The sequence below is a fragment of the Phalacrocorax carbo genome, chromosome 7 (genome assembly GCF_963921805.1).
Source record: "Phalacrocorax carbo chromosome 7, bPhaCar2.1, whole genome shotgun sequence".
Lineage (NCBI taxonomy): Eukaryota > Metazoa > Chordata > Aves > Suliformes > Phalacrocoracidae > Phalacrocorax > Phalacrocorax carbo.
Genome location: NC_087519.1, coordinates 53,852,755 through 53,875,985, shown reverse-complemented (window position 1 = coordinate 53,875,985; position 23,231 = coordinate 53,852,755). Strand labels below are relative to the sequence as shown.

Below are 23,231 nucleotides of genomic sequence, written 5' to 3'. Positions count from 1 at the left end.
TCTGCCAAAGTCAGCAAGCACAAGTCCTGTACAGGAAATTCTCGCGTGAAGTCTGAACAGGGCCCTTTAGCTGGCACCAGGAGCCACATTCTGCCACCTCTTGAGTTGCTACAACTGGTGTGAACAGTGCGGCGTCACTTGCCGTGGTCACAAAGGGCATCTGTGACAGAAAAGAAACCAAAACAGATCGTTACATCTGGACTTCAGGAGCTGAACCATCTTTACCTTTCTTATCATTCAGCACTTCACATGGCCTCTACTCGCACGTCAGGAAATTCCACTTATAGCCCGGTGCGTTAACCTCTTACCTCTCCTCCGGCTCCTCGTCCATGATCCTATAAAAAGATGGGAGGGTTGCCATCCCTCAGCCTTCTCTTCCTTGCATCTACCAAAGAGTCCCAGTGGTCACACCGCTATGCAAAGCCCTCACACATGAGGAAAAAAGACTTCTCCCTTACCGAACAGTAGGTCAACTTTCTAAAAGTATAAGGAGTTACAGACCAAGATAAAACTATGATCGAACAGCAGGAATTTGGGGGTGAAATGACAGCACTCTTTCACATGAACATCGCGAACTCTTGTGTTCAAAGAACATCAACTGGCTTAAAAGTTAAAAACAAAAAAAGAATCTTCATTCAAAACTTATTTTCTATTTTTGCCATGTTTTATATCCTCTCAGGGCTTGGGGATTTTCTTCCCCATCCATAGAAGTGCCACAAGTCACAAGAAATCAAGAGTCTCAAAAACCTCTTCGTTGCCCATGCAGTTTTTTTTCTAAGTAAAACACCAAACATGACCACAAAGAGTAAGAAAAGAGGGAGCATCAACACACGGTCTATTCCTCTTCAGTTCAGACAGGAAAGAAAAAAGGAAGAATCCACACAGTCACAAGATGTGAGAATATTTCTTTTTAATTTAAAACAGTTGCAACAATGTCATTCACAACCTTTCTCATCTCAGACAACTACTCTCCAAAATGTTAACAGTGCTTCAAACAAACAACTCCGAATGGTGCAAAGTAAACCAGTACAGACACTTCCAGGTACAACAGTAAAACCACCGACGGGTGAACAGAAATCAGAAACTGATCTCAGCCATTAGGGTAGGAAGGGCAGTGGGAAAAGAATAAAAAGTTATGTCCAGTTACATATTTTGCATAGTCTTTCAATGCATGAAAACAGCAAAGAAGATAAAAATGGCCTCTGCCAGGATGGAGAATAAAAGGAATGAGTTGGAGATTCTTCTAAAACAATCTAACGAGCGCCGGTTGCATCCACATTGAGAACGTGCGCTACGGCCCAGCGGAGGCTGCCTGAGTCAAAGCAAATGGACCGATTCTGGTTTCAGTTACACCAAGATAAGTCAGAAGTAATGCCACTGAACTCAGCAGAATTACAAGTGATAGTAGTCCAGAAACACCTAGGCTTCTTTTTAAACCATAACTTTGATGAAATTCAATTTTTGCCCTAATTATGTTTTAGCTAGGAAGATTCAGCAGGAGTTTGCGTCTACATGTGTTTTGGAGACTGGAGATTGTGTCTCAGAATGAGGGGCCTACTGGATCCAGCATGCTGCTAGGAATGAGAGGGGAAAAGGAAAACAAGGAAAAGTGGTTGAGTTTGCCTTCCTTCCACTCTCCTAACCTAAACCTATCATATGAAACAGTAAAAATCAGTCCAAGAAACAAGAGTATTATTTGCTGCCAAGTCCTGGCTTGCCATAATTCTCAGGTTAGATTGTCTCAAACAGCTCACAGTGATTTTTCTTCATCCATCTGGTTTTGTCAAGAAGCTCTCAGCACACCTACCCCCCAACAGCTCTTACCGTCCCCCGACACATGGAGGCTCCCCACCAGCCGCTGCCCCGGCTGTGCACCGAGGCCTGGCCCAGCACAAACACGTGCATACAAATTTTAGCAGGCAAAGCCTGATAAATCGGTCACCAGTTCGGTATAGGCTGTTCGGCTTAAAAAACAAGCAAACAAAACCCCCCAAACTCCTCTCCCCCACGATAGGCTGAAGAGTCAGGAGTTTGCATCCTGCTCCTCCAGATTCATGATGTTCTTCACACACATCCCATCGCAAAAGTGAGATGATTTAACTGGCCATTTGAAAAAGGAGAGAAGCCACTACTTTGGGACATCATAATTTCTCAAGCAGCTGAAGAACTTTAGCATATTTTTCAAGTGCTAAGTTTTAGAAGATGCGTAAGTCTCTCCCCTAAACTGCCCCCTGCACTTCTGACCCGCTTGGTAGGTAGGCAGGCACGACACAGGAGTGACGAAATGCGAACACCTCCGGGAGCCGAGCTCTAGAGTTCACCTAGCAGGGCCAGCAAACGGCTCCTCCCTTTCAGCTACCATTTCCAGTTCATCCCCTGCCAGCCGTCTGCGTGTGCCCCCCATGGACCGGCAGCGATCGCCCCCACAGCCGTTCCGTTTTAGGATGTACCGGACAAACGGTTTGCAAGAGTCCGAGCTCCACCCTCAGTCCTGCGAGACCAGCCATGCTTCCAGTTCAATAACATGGGAACAACTCCCATTTTTTATTTACCTGAGGTCTCTAAATAAAAAGGTAGCGGCCACCAGATCTTGTTAGTTTATAAATAGCCCTTTAGGTTCATGAGGCAAGAGGGAAGCTGTTGTGCTGAACTTCCTTGGAATATGACCGGGTGTTCAAAAAAACTAAGAAAGAAAGGGGGAAAAAAGAGAGAGAGGGGCCTTTTGTCCTTTTTCTACTGCCAGAATGAAAAAGCACAAACACAGATACACGGAAGTTTTGTTCCTTCACTTTAAATAAATGTATCACTGCAGAATTTGCTGATCCCGTTTTCAAATCTGGCATTTTCTGGTGAAATACATAAATAAGCCTGGAAGAAGGATAAAAATTACTGGCAGCTTTTATGTTGTCCAGAACTGGTGGCTCAATAATTACAAGGCAGCCGAATCCCACAGGAGCCGCTTACTAATGTGCTGGGATGCTGTTCTTTTGTGTCAATAAGAGCACTAAGTGCAGCAAGCTTTCCCAGCAATTAGGCACCTTTTACACCCTACAGAATTATTGCACTAGAATTTCTCTCATAATCTTTTAAGATCAAAAACTGATTAAAAAAAAAAACCAACAGTGTTTTTTGGCTCTGCATGAGGCTGCGTGACCAGGGAGAACTATTTTTCCCCAAACGCTGGAAAAAATAAAATGCCCTACTCATAATGAGATTTTTAATTTGGGTTCTCTTCTGTAGTGTGTATTTGCCTGAATTTTGCTATTAAACTTGCAGGCACTGACTGCGGAGAAAATGTAATTACACCTCCCTGCCTCTCTTGCACTCTGTAAGGAGGAATTTTTCTTTTGAGGCCGTTCCAATTTACTCTGAGGGCTCAGTAAGATGATGTGAGGCACCTCCAGCAACAGTCTCTAAGCAGTGGCCAACACTGGGAACCTTTGAGGCTTTTGTATTTTTTCTAGAATTAGTGTTTTCAAATACAGTTTAAAAACCCACATATATGTTCTTGCCCGTGACACAAACTGAAATAACCCCCCTCTAAAAAAGACAGGGAAGGGCAACCCCTACCTACCCACCCCTTCAGCCCTTCCAGAGATATAAAAACCCTTTTAAAAGGTGTCTGTTGAAGAGATCAGATTATCGGTGTGTTTGCAAGCTTTAAGAAAGCTGAAACATCATTTCATGGTGGTTTTTTTTTTTGTTTTGTTGTTGTTGTTGGGTGTTTTGGGGTTTTTGTTTGTTTGGGGTTTTTTGGCTTTTGGGTTGTTTTTTTTTTCTTTTTAAGGGAGGGAGGATAGAGGGGCAAATCAATAAATCAGCAATTTTACAAAGCGATTTCCCCCACTCGCTGATGGAATTAAATATTTAAGCAATCTTTGGCAGAAAGCAGAATTGCACTGTGATTGTCAGGGAGTTGATTTCAGCTGGAATGCGAGTGGTCTAGCTGCAAATTTCCCTCAAATAAATATAATGGGACATTAAACTCTTTACCTCCTTCATAAGGAAAAAAAAAAAAAAGTGTAGCCTGTCCTGAGGGTACGCATTTCATTTTATAGTCAGAAAGTCTGCTTTTTGTAGCCATCTGTAATCCTGAATCTTTTGGCAGAACCTGCAAAACAAACATTCAAGAGAAGATGAAGAAACCTATTCTGCAAAAATAAAATCTACTATTTCTCTTTGGCAGAAAACGCACAGGGCACTGACAGGAGGCTGCAAGCATCTCCATTGGTTTCTTAGGTTTATGCATCAAAAAGGCAAACCAAGATACTATTAAACTGAATTCCAACAGATATAACTTCAGTTGACTTTTTTCACTGTACTGAAAATAATCGCTCAAATAAGACATTCAGCTTTGAGGAACACTCACACGCCCCCTCTCTCCAGCTTCATATGCGATGTGATTTCTCCACGTGGTCGGGACTCTGGTTGAGAACACTGCCTCCCAGTTACCAAAGATGCAAATATTTCTTCGTTGTCTTCAACAGACGCATGGACAGAACAGGCAGGAGCTGGGCTGAGCTGGGCTATTTTTGTTCAACTCTGAAACTTTTGCTTTTTCCATATTTTTCCAGCTGCAAACTCCACCAGTAATCTGCACGGTCTTAAGGTTTATAAATTTAAAACAAAGTATTATACATCACCTAATAGAAATTTTCCCTCTAACACTTAAGGCGGCATCAAATGACTGTTTTTAAATAAACTATAAATATCCCATGTTTTCCTTCGCTTTTGGCAGTCCAAGGGTTAGGGGTCTTTTGCTGGGTTTAGATTTTCTTTTTTATTGTACACTTTTTTGGGCAGGTTAAAAAGGCTTATGGCTTCTTAAGGCCAGGTAACAGATTTGAGGCCTAACTTGGTATCCTGTGGTAAAAATAAATGTAGCCCAGGTCTTTGGGAGGTCGTTCTGAGGCACAGACTCTAAGGTCATTGTAGATCACCCATCTGAAATGAAAACAAGACAGATTACATTCCATGTGTATAAAACCATCGCAAGTTTATCAGGGGCTTCTCAGACCCAAACTTCAAAGAGCCTAAAATCTAAAATTAGGCATTGCACCAAGAACAAAAGATCAGAGAAACAGCTAAAGCAAGTTTACTGGCAGAGTCAGGAACTGAAAAGGAAGAGGGACCTGCAGAGGAATGCATATTTACAGTTCAAATGAAGGGAAATCAGGGGTTCCCAGCGCCATATAATAGGAGCATATCAAAATCGGAGCCAAGAGCCGCACCGCAGCACTAGCAGTGCTACTATCAGCCCATAATTTGATGGGTTTCTATTGATGGGGAATGAAAGGAAGCTGGGGGGAGCTCAGATAAATAAAGCCAGATACAGAACTGATGCCCCAAAATGAACAGAGATTTGGAACAGGAGAGCCAATGGCGTGTTTCAGCATAGACCTCAGCAGAATCACAACTGACTCATCACATCCACAGTCTGCTACAACCTTGATTTCTTTGGTGGGAGATGTAAACGTGGTAATGACAGGCGTGTTTTGTCTGCCAAGAATGCACACCCTGCTCTGTACAGACACACGCTTCAAAGAAAACATTTGCTCCTCCTTGTGTGTCTCTCCCAGTTCCACTCACCTTCCTTCCTTTTTGAGATGACAAACATAGTGGCCACTCATTGTGGATGTTCCCATGTGGCTGATGAACCCAAACAGCTCGTATCCTGTTCAAGGAATACAAATGGGACCGTAAGTCTTTTATTGCTAACACTGCAGCATGACTCCAGGGGAAACTTTCTTTCTAATACTGGAGAAGCAGCTAAGCACTCCTAACTCCGAAACTGTGTTTGGGGATGCAGAGTCTGTTAAGACTGCAGCGTATTCGCACTTTCACTAGCGGTCAGATTCACCGTCAGACATCAAACCAATCCAAATCAAACCCATGTAGATCTGTGCGCACACAGCAGGGCTGCGATCACAGCCCCCACCAGCAAAGGGAAAACAGCAGATTCATTCCCCATTCACAGAGAGCACCACAGAAAGTGCCAGGTACGGAGTTCGTTCTGCACACAAATAGGCTACGTCTGTAAGTGTGACCACAGATCCCCTATACATTGAACAAAAAACAGAAGTTTAAATTTCAGCAGCCCATAAGAGAAAGGACAGGAAAGAAACCTCTTCCTTTAATACGAGGACAATATTTGTACTTAGAGTCTCCAGAGAGCTCAGCATTGGTTCTTGCTCCCCACCCATTCATGCCATTCACCCAAATTACCACCAAAAGTAAAAGGGTACCTTCTTTCAGGACATTGCATAAGGACAGGGCCCTGGATTTTGGTGGAGAGGGCTTTCTGGAGCCATTTTACAGTATCATGTTGGTTATCAGGATTTCAGGCACTCAGTAAATGGTCTCAGTCTATAAAGGCTAAGTACCACAAAAAATAATTACTCCAAATCTTTTTTTCAACCTGACTGTAATTAATGTTTCCCATGTCTCCAAGAGACTTAAGATTGGTTGTTATAATGTTAGAAACAAAGAAATGAATGTTCTTACATAATAACAGCAACCACGGAAACAGAAATGAAATTAGCTGTTAATTTTTTTTTTCATAAGACCACTACAGACCAGGGCAGAGGCACAAGTTTAGAACGTACTCCAGTTATTAGAATTGGTCACGAAAGACCCTTCAAAAAACGTTATGGGATATCCTTATGTTGTAACCACCACTGAGCTTTTGTACTCTAGTGCTTTTACACTTAAAACAGGTTCTCTGCCGACTTCACAACTTTGCTGTACGTTAGCCCCATCTTGTGGTTCATTTAGCAGTAGTATGACTGCGGATCCCAAGGGAAAAAACCAAAAGAAAATAGCACAGCAGTACATGCAGGATACCGACCATACCTGCCGTATTTAGAGTAAGGAACTCAGTTGAAGGGATTATCAGATGTCCCATCAGACCACAGGAGGACAGAAACTCAGGTGGTCTGTAACAGCAGCATCACCTTTAGGATGCTCAGCCTCTGAAGATTTAAACATTCTAGCTTTTCTTTGTCTTTTAATCTTATAGCAACAAAACAAAAGGTAAAGCTAGGCCAGGAGAGACTTGTATGCTGTGGCACCAAGAAACTTGGACTCAGGGTATTCAGTGAGTCCAGGGAAAGAGTTTTCTCAGCAAATACAGCCCACAGAACTTGGCAGCTGGACTCAGCCCCAGAAGCAAGACTGGAAGTAAATTGTCTGGGTCATGTCCAAAACACCATGATAACTACTTTCGAGACAGAAAGGAGCTCTACGAATGGCATAGGTGTGACACAACAAAATGATAGCCAGCTCTAAGCTGACGGAGAACTTACTTCCAGACCCATCTTTGATCCTGGGTCCCTCCGACCCTGTCTCTGCAAGGATATTGGCATTAGCATTGTTCTCCATATGCGTCATGTCCAAAGCAGGCTCGATTTCTTCCTCGAGTTCAGGGTGGCTGAAGATCCATTCCAGCGCACGCTCCAAATTATTGTTCTGCGAGACAAACGAGCAAAAGAGCAGCTTATAATACATTCCCTAGCATCATGCTACCACTCATTGGTCTTTGAACAGAGCAAGGATCATGTCTGACAGCACTTAGAACTTTCAAGATACATACTCTACCTCCACGGAGAACTGTATTCAACAAGCACTCTGCAGAAGCTTGACAGATGGAAAAGAAATCCTCCTGCAATTAATCCCCAGGACCCCCGGGTTCTTATCTTGAAGATGCCTAGTCTTTAGGCATCCAGCTTGTTTCTCAACAGATGGTAAAAGAAGCGAAGTTTTCGTCACTTTACTCCACATTTTAACATTCGAGTGAAACACACAAACCACCTTCCCCGCTCTAGCCCAGACAAGTCAGGCATCCCACACTCTGCCAGGACGGTTCTATGTGCATCACCCGCTAACTGGATTTTTATACACGTTTCAAAGGCATCTGAGCATGCACGTGTACAAAGCACATAATATCAAATGAACCCCAAGTGCTACCGGTAACTCATGGAACTCACTGTTGCCTTCAGCGCTTGAATTGCTAGATTCCTTTGGAAGCCCATAGAAATGATAATTGCAACGATCTCTTCAGGAGGTTGGTTATCTAGCCCAACAGCTCCAAACGCAGCTGCTCCGCTGGAAGCAACCTCTCCAAATGCAGGTATGACCAACGGCTCAGCGAAGTCTGGAATAAACAAACATTCATCAGTTCCTTCTTCTGCCCCACTGAACTGGGAAGTCAACAACAAACACAAGCAAACAAACAAACAGGACCTCAGAAGCAGTCCTGAAATCAGCATAAGTTCATTTCACTGGCCCAGTTGGGACTTTGATGTGCAAGAAAGCCTTAAAAACAACAAGATGAACATGCATGTTACAAAATATCTAGGTGGGGAAACTCATACTGAGCAGGCTGGAACAACTTGGCACATCACGGAAGTGAAACAACTGCAGGAAAGTAGCGAAGATTGGTATGGTAGCAATGATGATGCCAGAATAGTAGACAACCCAGCTGATACATGTATAGATGTAAAATGAACCGATTTCACAGCTGAAATATGTCAGCTAAGCCCAAGTGAAACTCATTCCCCATTTACACGAGCAATACAAAAGCCCACAGTGAAGTGTGAACTCAACCAAATCTGGAGTTTCCTGGCAAGGGAGTGCTCAGGTATACTCGGTGCTGAATCATGGGTCCAAACTTTGCACGGATGAAACACAGGAAGAGGAGAACATCTAGCAGCCCTGTTCATCAGTAGATAGCCCAAGTTCTACGACGGCATGAATGCTCTAGCCTGAGCTAGAGAAGGCTGATATGGAAGAAAAGCATCCAGACTACAGGATTCTTTGTACTTACACTTGATCACAAGTCAGCTTCCCCCTTAGCAGCACAGACCTAGCCAAAGGGTAGAAAACAGAGAGCTGGCCCACACCATCAGTGAGGACAGGAGAGTGTACTTCTGGTGTAACTTAGGTTTGTTGTCTTCTAGGCAGAGGACGCCACATAACAGTCAAGATCTGCCTATCCCAGGAGCATCTTAGGAAAATTCACTCACACCTCCAGGTTTCCTGGGGTGGGGAAGGGGGCCATTGTTTCTCTGTCACACATTATAAAATATCTACTGACTGCCAAAATACACAAGCAGGAGCTGAGCTTAACTTACTCCTTCCAATCACTGACCTGGTTCTTCCATGTGCACAATGATCCAGTTGAAAGCGACTTCAGCACCCAGGTTGCCTGTATAGTACACAGCTTTCCGACACGCTTCCAAAGGAAAACCCATCTCTGCCAGTTGCATAACTGAAGACTCATCAATATCTAGAGCTACAAGAAAGGACCTTCTAAAATACAAAAAGTCTAGGCTCATCCATTGTACAGTATTTCTTGTTGTTATTCATGGTGCCACATATTACAATAGATATCTCTTGGATTTGTTTTAGTACCGCAGTAAACCCCCACCCATTAGAAAACAGCCTTGTACAATGCATTACAGCATTTGTTGTGGGCTTACTGGTAACCTCTTGTCTCAGTAATCTACACAGATCCTTAAACCGTGATGAATTCCTACAGGACTTTACTTATTAAAGAAATTAATCGCTGCAGTTCAAGGGGTGAAGAAGTTAGGTGCTGAGCTTAGAGACGGCAGGCAAAAGCAATCGCCTCTCTTAAAGGCAGGATCTTGTAGGTGAGAGAAACAACAGCTGCTGGATCTAGCAGTCTGCAGCGGAACCTCATCTCTGAACAACAGGGCCCAACAGCTTCAGCAGAGATCAGAGCCCAGAGGGAGCCAGGACCAAGCAGCTGTGACCCCGCAACGGCAAGATCCTACTGATGAGCGCAGAGCGAGAGGCAGCTCATATGCTAGCTACGCTGATGTTACCACAGACTCCTTAAGAGTCCTGCACACATACGAGTAAATGCTGAACAAGTACAAAAACCAGTGGTTAGGTAGAAGCATGCAGGGCAATATTCCATGCACCTCTATGAGGACAGAGAGGCTAAGAAAAGAATGACAGTTTTTTAAAAGCAGCTGAAATATCAGTTTCAGAAAAATGAGATACGTACACTCCATGAAATGGTTCGTCATACGATCTGAAAATTAAGAAAAAAAAAAAACAGTGAAAAGGATTTAAAGGCAGGCTAAGTAGATTCATATGGGAAAAAACAATTCCATGGTTTTAAAGTCATAAAAGCATTGACCTCATACAGGCAAGGCATGTTCATTCCTACATCCCTGATGTTTTTGCCATGAATTAGGCCAGGAATGTTTCTGCCCAGCAATTTCCCTAACTCAACTCAGAGCAGTGTGTCACTGGTACTATAAACCAGTGGGAAGTACAGCCGATGGCTGACCTAAACCAATGTAAGCAAGAATCTATTTTGTTATAAGTAAGGTATCATCACCCATGCACTTACACTAAAACTAGGTCAGTCAGCTGAGCAAGAGGATAAAAAAAAAGAATAGGCCTTGGTAAGGAACCTACAGATAAGGGACAAAATTAACACGTGTAGAGAACTGAATTTAGTCCTAGCCTTTGCCCTGACACACATCAGGTCCTTGAGACAGAGCCTTTTTTAATGGACTATACAGACCACATACACCCAGGGAAGGGGACTATGCATGCATGCAGAGCTGCTAGGGCCTACTGCAACATAACAATTCTTGTAATTTAAAAATTAGTAACATTTTTAATCTTAATTTATGCCTGGAAAGCTTTTTTCTTAAATTGTAGTCCCTTGTGTATTAAGTATTGTTGTACTGTGAATGAATCAATTCTGCAGACACAGCGTGTTTGTTGAAACACCTTGGTTCGAGGTGGAACAAGTTATCCAAGTAAACCCTGCGACTGAACAGAAGACCATCTGCTCAGAACTGTGACACTAAGATCCTGCAGCAAATAATCCTAGTAACTGACAGATTTTAAAATTATTTCTGACCAGAATGGACCATACACTACACACGGGAGTACACAAGAACCAAGAGACTGATTTAGCTACAGTCACCCAGGCTGCCTTATCACTGGGTTTTAGGCAAGAGTTAGTACAGAAGTGCTCAAAAGGTAACAGCAGCTTAGTAACACCTCTTATGCAAATATAAGAAATGAGTGGATTAATGCTCCACTCCACTTCTGACACCTATAATGAGACTCAGTGTAGGGGTCTGAGACCAAGCCCTTTGCACCAGGCCCTGGGAAGTGCACAGTGACTTTACTGAAAGGGAGTTGTGAACATGCACTGAAGGTCAATGAATGGACAGAAGGTGGTCTCTGCACGTAGCTGATTTCCTTAGATGTAGAGGTCTTCGCACGCTTCTCTATCCACTTAAGTCCTAGATACCAATCAATGTTCAATAAGGATGTGCACAAGGGCTTCATCCTTAAGTAAGTATTATCATCCATGCAAATGGAAGACATGGAGCAATTCTGCTGGTGAAGACGAAGAGACCGTAATGCAGCACAAGCTGCTCCACTGAGCACCACTATACTACTGCAAAAGAGGCAACCACCTCGCAGCACGGTGAATACGAGGCTATAGCTGGTAAAGCGAGTGAAATAATCTATGTCACAAAACATGATGTTTATCTTTGGGCACAGCAATTTCATAAAAATATGAATTATTTGGAGAGAGTCCAGAGCGACACCATCAATCATAAATCCTAAAAACATCAAAGCGGAAAAGCTAGAAGGAGTAGGGTTGTCTAGTAGGGAGGAAAAAAAGGCTGTGGCGTGTTTTAACAGTCTTCAATCACAGAGGCACAGAGCTGCTTTTTTGTTCAGGGTTCCAAAAGGTGAAGATTAAGGAGAATCAGTGTGTGCTAGGGGGAAAGAAGAATATGGGAAAGAATCAGGAGAGAAGTAGTCCATAAATACCTTTTGGGTCATCGGGAATGATAATGGGAGGAGCAATGTCTGGAAGTTCCTCTTCTCCTGGCTGGAGACCCCTGGCCCGGAGGTGGCTGATATCTAGGAAATCTGGCATGTCTATAGAAACATCTGGAAAAAGCAGAGAAACAGGTTAAGCTTATGAATCCAGCAAAATGATCTCCTGGTGTGACCTACCCCTTCAGAGAGGGGACTCTGGTACTCAAGCTACAAACACAGCCAGGATTCTCCTCCTGAAAACAGCTAATTGAGAAATTCAGAACACTAAAGCACAATTTAATTAGGAGGTCAGACTACATGAAACTGTTATTTTAACTCCACATACCTGATGGACTGGTTTAATTTGTCATAAAATAAAAGAAGATTCTACTATAACCTTCACAGTATAAACTTGAGACTCAAGCCAGGACCTCATTATAGGCCAAAGCGTGTACACCTTACAGATTATCTTGGATAGAATGAGAAGAAGGTAAATATAAAAGGCACATACCAAGCTTTTTGGGTATCCAATCAAGGCCAAAGGTGAATTTCTTTATCTGCACCACTAAGTACTCAGGAAACGAAGCAAAGCGAGAAGTCCTGGGAAGCCCAAGAAATACCATTCAATGAAACAAGGCAACAAAATCACAAGCAGCGCAGATTTCAGTGCCTCATGTGCACTGAGATGAGTTACTTTAGTCCTGAGTGAGATGAATAGTGACAGATTTTATAAACACAGATTTCACAAAAATGTTTTCAAGTGCAGTGGAGAAGTATGGCAGTAGCTTCCTATGCATTCATACCCTGATTGTCAGCCCAAACCCTTGCAGACAATTCAGCTTGTAGGAAGATTACAGAAAACAACTACAAGTAATATTAAACTTGCTTAGTCACATTGTTCTGAAGTTGAATGTCAGGAAATAAATTTTTAATAACATATTGGCCAGAACGCCAGGGCATGGGCTTAAAACACAGCTTGGACAGAGTGGAGTAACAATTAAATCTGCATATTTGTTTTACTCCCTTTCTAGTGAGGGTAGCATTGTCCATGAGGATAAGATAAAAGAGCTGTCGGTTGTAGTTTTCCACATGAAAGTGCTATATAAAAAAAACCCTACATGGTATTCTTATTGAGCTACTATGATATTTATCAAAAGAGAGGATGACTCTTGAGTTTAAGGGGATCCCTGATATTTGCCCACTTAGTGAAAAGAAAAAGTTTAATCTTGAGCACACTGAGACATTATATGTACCACCATTCTCCATCTCTACGGTCCCATTTTTCCCCCATTTAATCTCCTGCACCCTTCTCCTTGTCTTCCATTCACACGTACCATCCTTTCTTCTAATTCACCTAACTCTGGGTAAAATACATTAAATGCATCATAAATATAAGGCCTTCCTACCATACTTTAAACAACTACTTTCTAAATTCTTGTTAGCACCTTGCAATTTTAGTAACTTTATCATCTGCAGCATGAAACTTTTGAATTTTAGACAGCAAATTAGTCTTAATCTTTCAATGCTTTTAAAGACCATGGGGATGAAGAACAGCTAAATTACAAATTAACCCTGGATCTATTTAAGGACTAGAATCTTCTTCTAAAATCTTCACAATTAATATAAAAAACCTTTGGAATTCTGCTGCATTTTTCCATGTGCACTTGTCTCCCAATTTTCAGTACAAATTCGGTGAAACTGTATGCTGAGACAGCAATGAGTGATCTAAAGTGATCTAAAAATAGAAGGTACCTAGCCACAGCAAAGCAGTTGTGGAGCCCAGTTTTCAACTACTCCTTGCTGCTGACATAAAAATGGAACTGGATAAGAGTCTAACTCTTGTTCTCAGCAAGAAATACTGCCCCTGAAAATTGCACTGATCTCTACTTGCTGTCCTATTTCTTTTTAAGACTTTTTAAGCCCAAGATGTTCTTGGTTCTTTTATCTACCTGATTATAAACACACAAGATGGGTTCATTCTTTTATATGCCATCTTGTACCATGGCCCCACGTAAGCAACAGCAAACTTAACAGATGCAACTGAACACTGTAGCATCCGAATGTGATGGGATCCAAACCAATCAATAAATAACACAAAACATAATAAAAACAAAGTTTTCACCGTAGCACCTCATAAATGCAAAAATTTCCATCCATCTAAAGAAGCTTCTCATGAGAAACACGACCTTCGTTTGCTTCAGTCTTTTTTGTTGCCACACAAAAATGCCCTTCAGCATTTTTGGTCAAATGAGCACACCAAGAGACTGAGCACAGAGATCCACACTATTTCTCCTACCACATAATACAACACAGAACTCTATCACTAGCTGATACATTGGATCCAATATTAAAATGTGGGCAGACACTTAACTTACAGGCATTTAAAGTTTAAGCTCTTAACACCCAGACCACACCACCTTTTGGGAGTTTGACAGTTGAGAACAATTTCTTTCCTGCCCAACTGGTCATTACAAACCTCGTCAGGTGTGAAATGCACTTCACGTTTATGAGCCCCAACACTAATACAACACCAAAGCCCACTATGCCTTTGTCTGGCTCTCTCTACACCATGGCCAGATGGCAAGGTAAGCACAGAGCACTACCATACAGGTTTTTTATAGGCAGCCAGACACACACTTACTTAACTCCTGCAGATTTTGCTTGAAGGGCACTGCTCCAGAAATCCTCTACGTTGTTAGGTTCAGAAAAGGCCTGCAGACATGCGCTAAATGGGATCTTGGCACGGACGAGCTCTGGAGGAGGTCTCCTCGCAGCTTCTGCTTCTCGCCTCTTCAATTCATAGGCAATTAATTCATCTGAGAAATATACATGACACTAAAAGCTAAATGAACATTGTCATCGTTATGATGTCCCCCACCGGTCTTATTTTTGCAAGTTTTAGAAATGCAAAACCCTACTGATCAAGAAAACTTCTGCATGGCTCTAACTAGACATCAAATCTTGTCTGTGTTGGGGTCAGGAGCTACAAACACATCTCTCTTTGAAGGTTTCTGTTTATGGTGAAACCACAGAACTGGAAATACTGGGCAACAGGCAGTTAAAACTTTGCCATGACAGCCAGAATCCTCCACCAACTACCCACTTTATCAGCTCAATCTGACTTGGAAAATTACTGCTGTCTATCTGTGTCATCTGACTTTCTAGACAGGACAGGATTATGTATGATCTAGAAAGTGGCCTGACACTGGCCAGCTGAGCAGCGCCATATGGTAAATTCATAAACTAACATTCGTCCCAAGCCATTACCTGGAAATAACATGCTCTTTCATAACAAATAGAATCATTGTTGAAACTGATGAACAAAGAATGCAAAGTTCTCCAAAACTAATTTTCAAGTCAAAATAGTCTTTTAAAAAGATATTGTCCAGTTCAAGTCGTGGGTAAGGTGAAGAGCAGAAGGTGGAATTCTCTGTCTTGTGCTATTTCAAAGGATCTGATCAAATAATCAGAATAGTTCCTTCTGGCTTTAAAATGCTTTAAATTTTGAGTAGGAAACCAGAGGCACACCCCCCTTCTAGCGTTCCTGTGATGTCCCTTTTACCTCCACCTCAGGCATACACTTATTATTTTGACCTGCAACACTCTTCACCACTGACTGCAGGGGCAAGCAAGATTTGTCAGTACCTCCCTCCTGCTTCCAAGTCTTCTAAGCCCCCTCAGCCATTTTCTCCTTTAAAAACAAGTATGCTTTCTCAGGCAGTTCACAGGCATGAAAAAAATTACTCCTGTATAGTAAGTCAATATCCACCACTTCTTCCCTCCTCTCCTAAAGCCCAGGAGATCCAAATTGTGTGTTTTGGCTTTACAGATGACAAACTATCTTATACCCCTATTCTCTATTATCACGTTAGATCTGATAATCTGCTGCTAATGAACACAAAGCCAATTTAGTTTTTTGGTTGTGGGTTTGTTGTTGTGGGTTTGGGGTTGGGGTTTTTTGTGAGTGTGTGTTTGGTTTTACAAGATATTCATTAACTAGTATGTTCCGTTCCTTTTTTAGACTGTCCAGGACAAAGGAAAACTAACCGTAATGGGGATCTCTGGGCACAGTCACGTGTGAAAACCAAGGGTAAATAAATTGTACTGCAAGTGGTGTGGCACATCCCTGGGTCAAATGCAGGTTTACGTTTTAAATCACAAATCTCTGACATCTTTATCACACAAACTGCTACCATTCTTGGTGATATATTGCTGAGTGGTGACGCTTAATGGTGGTCCCACAGTCTGAGAAGAAATCTGCCTAAAAACTTGCCAAGAGTAACCAGGTAAAATCCTTCCTCCCAAAACATATAAACAGGGATGGTAAAGCCACAAACAGGTGTGTTTAAAAATCTCCTCTTAAATAAAACTAAGCCAAGTAACTTTCTCCTGCTCGGTTCGTTGGTTTGATTCACCACATGGCCTTGAACCTTTCTGTCCATACAAAGAGACCACATGGGGTTGAGACCTTCATTCCCTCATGGCTGAGGGAGTCACCAGAAGGTCGGTCAGTAAAATGGACCAGTTTCTTTACCTTTGTTTGTCGCTGCCTCCATGGCAACCGGTAACTGCATGATGTAGTCCACCCTCTCTGTGTAGCGGACCTTTCTGGACTGGCAGCATTGTGTGCGCTCTTCCACCAGGAACCGGAAAACATCACTAGGGTTTTCTGAACCTACCGGGTTCCTCTGAAAGGAATATTAGATCTAATTATTTAGGTGACCATCATGAAAACGACCGGAGAACCCAAAGGCTGCTGGTTGTTTTATGGCAAGCACAAAGACACCAATCTTGCACCCATGTCCGACAGCTCAACTTGCATTTTATTGCATGCAGAACTCTTGCACCCACAGAGAATCCCACCGAAGTCCACGATGTCTGCATATGCAGCAGTATCTTCCTACACATAGTAACTTGAGAGTATGTACCTAACAAACCTGACCGAGTCAGGGTGAACAGAAGAAGGTAGCAAGCTGGCAGGTTACAATAAAGACAGAAAGCCCAGGTAAATAATATGGAGCATCCTTTCAGCAAATGGAATTGCTCCTACCACTCCAAATCTGCACTGAAACAGAACAAGCAACTTATAGTTCATTATCCAGATGGGAATGTCATACAAATAATATACCTCCTCTTTATTGTTCACGTTAATGTCTGTTATCAGGGAAAAAACAGAAAAATGTCTTCTACCACCCTATAATCAGTACATGCCTTTTGGGATGTGGAACATTACGCATGCAAATGTGAACAGCTTCATCTAGACTGTAACACATGAATAAACACCCTTGATTCTTGGGGAAAACAGGAAAAAGAAGGAGGGAGGATGGACAAGAAGGAAATGCTTTAAATGAAAACTGCATATATTTGTAAATTTCTTTTTCAGAAAGAAATTAAAATTCACAGTACTGATTCTTTTACACACAGCATTGAGCTGGAGCTCAGTGGAACTAATGTTTTATACAGAAATATTCAACTGACAAATATTCACTTTGTTTTCAGCAGGGGAGTCCTTCCTCCCATAATGATTCCATGATGTACAGCTGGGATTTGTAAAAGAGCTGGACATGGTAATTAGTTTGCTCCCAATTATGATATAAATTTGGAATAATAATAATAATAATTATAATACCCAATTCATTAATATTCCGAGACAGACTTCAATATGGCAAACAAATGGAGAGCATGTAATCATAAAATGAACAGCAATTTAGAAGGACAGTCACATACGTTTATAAATCTTATAGCCTGTACGGTGATGCTTGACCTCTCTGTATCTCTTGCAGTTGTTATCAGCAGCATTGGCCCTGTGTGTGGTCGTGCAAGAGTGTGAAGTAAAGAGAAGGGAAAACTAAAGAAACAAATGTTCCTAAACCAAAATACATTTAAATTAGTGCCATTTGCTACATATCCAAGGCTAAAAAGAGTATAACAAAAAAATGAGCCACTCATATAACAGCTCTGCCTTCATTGTCTAATATAACCAGGAAAAAGAAGTGGTAATTCAAATTTTCTCACCTCTACTAGATTTATAAGATGTAGGAAAAATTCCTGTGCGTCTTGTTGTCTGTTAGACGAAAATTCTGGGTGGCCTTTACTTATAAAAGCCTTAAACATTCGGGGAGATATTCCGTTGTGTTGAGGCTAAATAAAAGAAAGAGAAACCTTTTAAAGAAGGATTTTTATTCATTCCTCAAGCAAATATCCCAGAGTCACTCCACTAGATCTATCTATGGCCCATTTCTGCCACTGGAGAAGTGATAGTTTCAGTTTCATCTGGTTTTCCATTTAAATAAAAGTGGGAAGGGACCTGAAATGAGATTTGGGGGTTTTAGAATATGTTATATGGCATACTTCCTACAGCGTTCACTTGATCTGATTTTTCTATGGCACTTGCAAGTTAAAGGACATTACTGAAGGTTCGCTAAGGGTTAGTGGCTTTCAGAAAGGCGAAAGGCCTACGCTCTGTCCTAACACTTGGCATTCCTTTCATATCCCTGTTCCACCTAGAAGTATGTGGGCATTGAAGCACTTTGGTGTATCAGCTAGCAGCTTTACTCAGCACAAACCTCTCCAGAGATCTCTACAGAATCAAGCAGAGAACAACTAACGTGTGCAGCACACGTTCCCAGCTGGGCTGTTAAGAACAGATGTGAATTTGCAATTTGCAGGTGTTGGTCATGTTGAAGGACCAGAGCACGCTGCCTTCGGCCATTCAGTTACATCAGCAGGAAACTACCCCAAGTCAGAAAATCTCTAGCTCCCAGGAGAATCCTAGTTTTGACCTTCTCACCCTCCATATCACTTTAAGAAGCACCCCAACCACCCAGTTGCGTCCTCAAGACAACACTAGCTATTATCTCTTTTAAATAACACTTTTAAAAGGGTCAGAATCATTTACTCAGATTTGCCCTCATCCTCCATGAGACCGAATAATTGTCAAGACAATCCAAGCAAAAGTGTAGCCTTTAGGATATGCCACAGGCTGTTAAAAACTCAGCCAACCTCATTCTTTACTACACTTGTACTATCATACCAATATAAGAATAGAAAAAGCAGCATTAAAAAGGCACATAAAACACACACTAAAAGAGCAAATTTTATTCTTGGTTTCACCAGGGTAAGGTGTTCCTAGACCCACTGAAATCTGAAGCAGATTCTCAGTTTTAATGCTCTTTCAACTTCTGGCAGTACACCAGCAACCACATTAGGCTAAGATGCTCTTCAAAGGCTCTCATGAAGAGAAGAGTCTCAGTATTGCTAAACCAAAGAGATGTTCTAAGACTTCCGAAACTTGGGTTATATATCACTCCAGTGTCCTCAGCTGCCTTTCATCGAAGCTAGGACTGGGGAGAGAAGTGCATAAAACAGCTCAAATTGCTATATACCAGGCTCCTTGCTATGTCAGGAGCAAGAATATGGCAAGGCGGCACATTTGCCCTGATGTATAATGCAATGAGTTTGGAATCAAGCCTTGTTTCCATCTACATACTTTATACTGAGCCATTTCAGCAGGCTGAAGAGAAACATGCTACGTGTGGCAGTCTGTAGAAGAGGATTGGATCTTGCCCTCTAAACCCTTTCCACCTCAAGGACAAGAAAAATAACAGAAGAAACGGCAAAGCTCAAAACAGAAAATCAAGTCCTAGCTGATGACCCTTTTTAATGTTAAAGTCAGTCCAAGAAAACTGCTGCCGTTTCCAGACTAAACTCCTGTGGTAAAAAATTTTAGTTCCACAATACCACAAATATTTATAGAATACCTAGTGTACTTTCCCCAACAACAGTTGCAAAACAGTTTAGCTAAATATAGACTGTGCTGGACCACTGCAGATCTCATGTGAATGCTTTTACAGGCAACAACTCCCAAAAAACTTTGGATGAATTCCAAAGACCCAGAAAGCTAGAGAACTTCTCCGCATGTAGGAGGTGGAAAAAAGGTAAAAGAATAAAAATAAAATTAATGATTTGTTTTATAGGCACAAAGCAGAAGCACTTGAAAATGCTGAAGGCCTAGAATCCTATGCAATTATATTCACTATAAATGTCAGTACAACTCTCTGGATGACAAATACTATCTGTATGTACACCAGTATTATCGGGGAGGGGGGTAATCAAACAAAAAAAGCACCCCCAAACTGACAAAACATAGATTTGTACGCCCAGAGTAAGGGAATGGAGAAAATATCTATACTTGATTATTTTTCTAAATACATCTTCAAAACGACAAAGAACAAAAGCAGTAAAAGCTGTTTCAAATCCTAATGCATGCTATGACTTGTTTGATACATGCATCGTCTGATGCATGTAACTACAACTTTATTAAACTGAACTTATGAACACAAGTGTTGTTAAATGCCAGTAGATGACTACTGCTATCCGACAGAGTTTTATACCATCTGTCATTAAAAAATTCTCAATATGTCATTGCTAGTAGTGGCTGCTGGACTAAACATGAACGTGTGGCTTTATTTGAAGGGCTCCAGTCCCCGAACTTCCAGCCCATTATTCTTAATCACAGAATCCCAGACTGGCGGGGCTGGGAGGGACCCCTGGAGCTCACCCCGTCCCACCCCTGCGTGAGCGGGCACCCCCAGAGCAGGGGCACAGGGCCGCGGCCAGGCGGGGGGTGAATGTCTCCAGGGAAGGGACCCCACAGCCTCCCTGGGCAGCCTGTGCCCCTGCTCTGGCACCCGCACAGGGAAGGGGTTTGTCCTCATGTTCAGGGGGAGCTTCCCGTGTTCCAGCTTGTGCCCGTGGCCCCTTGGCCTGGCGTTGGGCACCGCTGAGAAGAGCCCAGCCCCATCCCCCTGACACCCACCCTTCAGATATTTATAGGCATTGATGAGATCCCCCCTCAGCCTTCCCTTCTCCAGGCTGAACAAGCCCAGGTCTCTCAGCCTCTCCTCACAAGGGAGATGCTCCAGCCCCTGATCACCTTCGTAGCTCTCCGCTGGACTCTCTCCAGTAGTTCCCGGTCCTTATTGAACTGGGGGGCCCAGAACTGGACGCAGCCCCCCAGATGTGGCCTCACTGGGGCAGAGCAGAGGGGGAGGAGAACCTCCCTCGCCCGGCTGGCCACACGCCTTTCCATGCACCCCAGGGCACCGCTGGCCCCCTTGGCCCCAAGGGCCCGGTGCTGGCTCAGGGTCACCTCGCTGCCCCCCAGCACCCCCAGGGCCTCTCAGCAGAGCCTCTCTCCAGCAGGTCCCCCCCAGCCTGTGCTGGTGTGGGGGGTCGCCCCTCCCCAGGGGCAGGACCTGGGCACTTGCTTACACGTTGATATCCTGCGTGCGTTTAGGAAAGCAGGTCAGTCAGTATACATAACTTAATGTAAGGAGTCTGTTGAAATCTATTCCACTATTCCTTAGCCACAGTGATGTGTTGATAAGTTCTAAACTTTAAAGGAAACAAGCAGGATTAATTTGTTGTTCCAAAACACTGAACAGCTACTGTACAAAGCAATTACTCAGGAGACACAGGACTTTCAGATCACGCAAACTACTCTGTACCAGATGATCTAACTTTGACCAAAATCTCCTTGTCATTCTGATTTCAGGAGAAATCCCTACATCAATAACTGATAAATGAAGGTAGAGGAAAATATCTATTCCCATGGAAACTATCATCATGATTCTGTGACAGAAGCATGCATGACTTCCACTGTGTATAAAACTACAACTTGGTATCAGAGATTCTCTCTCCATAAAGACAGCTCTTTTCTACAGGTATTATTTCAGTATTGGTTATTGGCTGACCTTTCATTTCTAAATATCCCGTCTGTGGTTTGACCCCACATGCTCCTGGGGGTCACAGTAACGGAGGTTGGCAGGGACACAAATATGTTCTAGGTCTAGTTTTCCCAGCATCACTCTAAATGAGATGTTTCAAGGGATATGGTTTGAAAAATAAACCAGATCTAAAATAACAGATTCACTTGGGTAGATAATGTTGTCCCAATAGCTAACATTTTGCTTAACACAACTGTTAATTGGATGACTCTAGGGAAAATAAAGGAAATTCCTAAAGCAGCAGAGTTTGAGCAGAGAGGCAAAGTCTGAACTAATCTTACCCTCCAAAGGCTGATGGAAACTTAAACCAACTTGCAAAAAGAGAAGAAACTTTTCCATCTCACCACTAAGCTACTGACAGCTTCTCTTCTTCCCAAAAGCAAGGAAGAACAGGTAAAAAGATAAACCAGTGAGTTAAGCAGTGCCCACAAACCTTGTTAATAAAAATAAATTGTTCAGGCCTTCATCAAAAATTATCCTTACTCCTAAAACCAGAAGACTGTCAGGCAAAGAATATGAAGAGGCTTTCTGATGACTGTGAGAGTGAATGTATTCATTGCTGGATGAGGAAAAAGCACAGGCAGATGAAGATACAGGTCTACGGGAGCTACGATGCCAACGCATGCCGAAATGATTTTTACAGCATAAGAGAAACAAGCAACTTCCATGTTGCAGAAGAACAACACAAAGGCAGTATGGAGATTACAGAACCAACAATACCAGAGTTCTCAAAGCTAGATACTAGCTAGATATTGTGAGCTAAGTATCTGTTTTGCTGCAAAATTACTGCAAATTACAGTAAAAATGGAAGTCTCCCACTGGTAACACTATGACAGCGAAATAAAATTCTATATTACATAAACATGGGAAAAAAGGTTATTTCATCCTCCAATTCCTCTCTTTTCTGCCTAGCACGTTAGCTATACTGTACTTGCCCCTCAGTATACCTTTGTTCTGAAATTGCCTATCCAGCAGCAGTTAATCTTGCGTTACCTAGACTGCTTCTCCTGAAATCAGGTGCAATATTGTCAGACACTTCCTGAAAACAATGCTTCAGCTCTTTATACTTCTTTCTGAAATTTAAAGAGGGTTTAGGAGTTCGCTTCCAAATACTCAGGACTCCCTAGATAATATGGTTGGGGGTTTTTTTTGTTCATCAGAGCGAAGTTCTGTGAACTTTTGCACTCATCACTGGAGCAGCAGGATACTTTAGTAGCAGAACCAATGGTTGCTTTAATGCTTTGCACAAATAGCCCCTGACTAATATATTCCTGACTAGAATCCTGCTCATTCCACCTTGCTAAGCATCCCATGCTGGATCCACACGTGTTCTTCAATGCCCGGCACCTGTTCCCTTTTCTCAGGATATCACTTTTACCTAGTTACCAGGCTGCACAAACTCAGTCAAATACCTTGTGTTCTTCTTTCATCACCTGCTCAATAAGCTCAGATTTCATGGGTGGCTTAGAGTACTGGCCTGAAAGGAGGCCGTGTCCCAATTTAGCCCTGTAGGGAAGAAAGTGGTGGGGTGGAAACAAAACATGTGAGAAAAACAGAAGATAAGATTTTTATTTCAAGCAAAAAACAAGTTTACTGTCTTTGACCCCTTGATGA

At 42.4% G+C, this 23,231-nt stretch overlaps 1 protein-coding gene across 1 annotated transcript in view; it reads right to left on the bottom strand.

Moving 5' to 3' along the window:
* Positions 1 to 893: 893 nt before the first annotated feature.
* USP13 (ubiquitin specific peptidase 13) overlaps positions 894 to 23,231 on the bottom strand; it is a 55,609-nt gene continuing 33,271 nt past the window's right edge. The window contains exons 10-21 of the mRNA XM_064458055.1: positions 23,030 to 23,123; positions 17,845 to 17,970; positions 16,364 to 16,517; positions 14,471 to 14,645; positions 12,341 to 12,429; positions 11,839 to 11,961; positions 10,034 to 10,060; positions 9,149 to 9,292; positions 7,986 to 8,152; positions 7,305 to 7,467; positions 5,590 to 5,674; positions 894 to 4,944 (exon numbers count right to left, since the gene is read on the bottom strand). Of these exons, the coding sequence (XP_064314125.1) occupies positions 4,851 to 4,944; positions 5,590 to 5,674; positions 7,305 to 7,467; positions 7,986 to 8,152; positions 9,149 to 9,292; positions 10,034 to 10,060; positions 11,839 to 11,961; positions 12,341 to 12,429; positions 14,471 to 14,645; positions 16,364 to 16,517; positions 17,845 to 17,970; positions 23,030 to 23,123 (1,441 nt within the window). The 3' untranslated portion in view covers positions 894 to 4,850. The remainder of the gene's footprint in view (positions 4,945 to 5,589; positions 5,675 to 7,304; positions 7,468 to 7,985; positions 8,153 to 9,148; positions 9,293 to 10,033; positions 10,061 to 11,838; positions 11,962 to 12,340; positions 12,430 to 14,470; positions 14,646 to 16,363; positions 16,518 to 17,844; positions 17,971 to 23,029; positions 23,124 to 23,231) is intronic.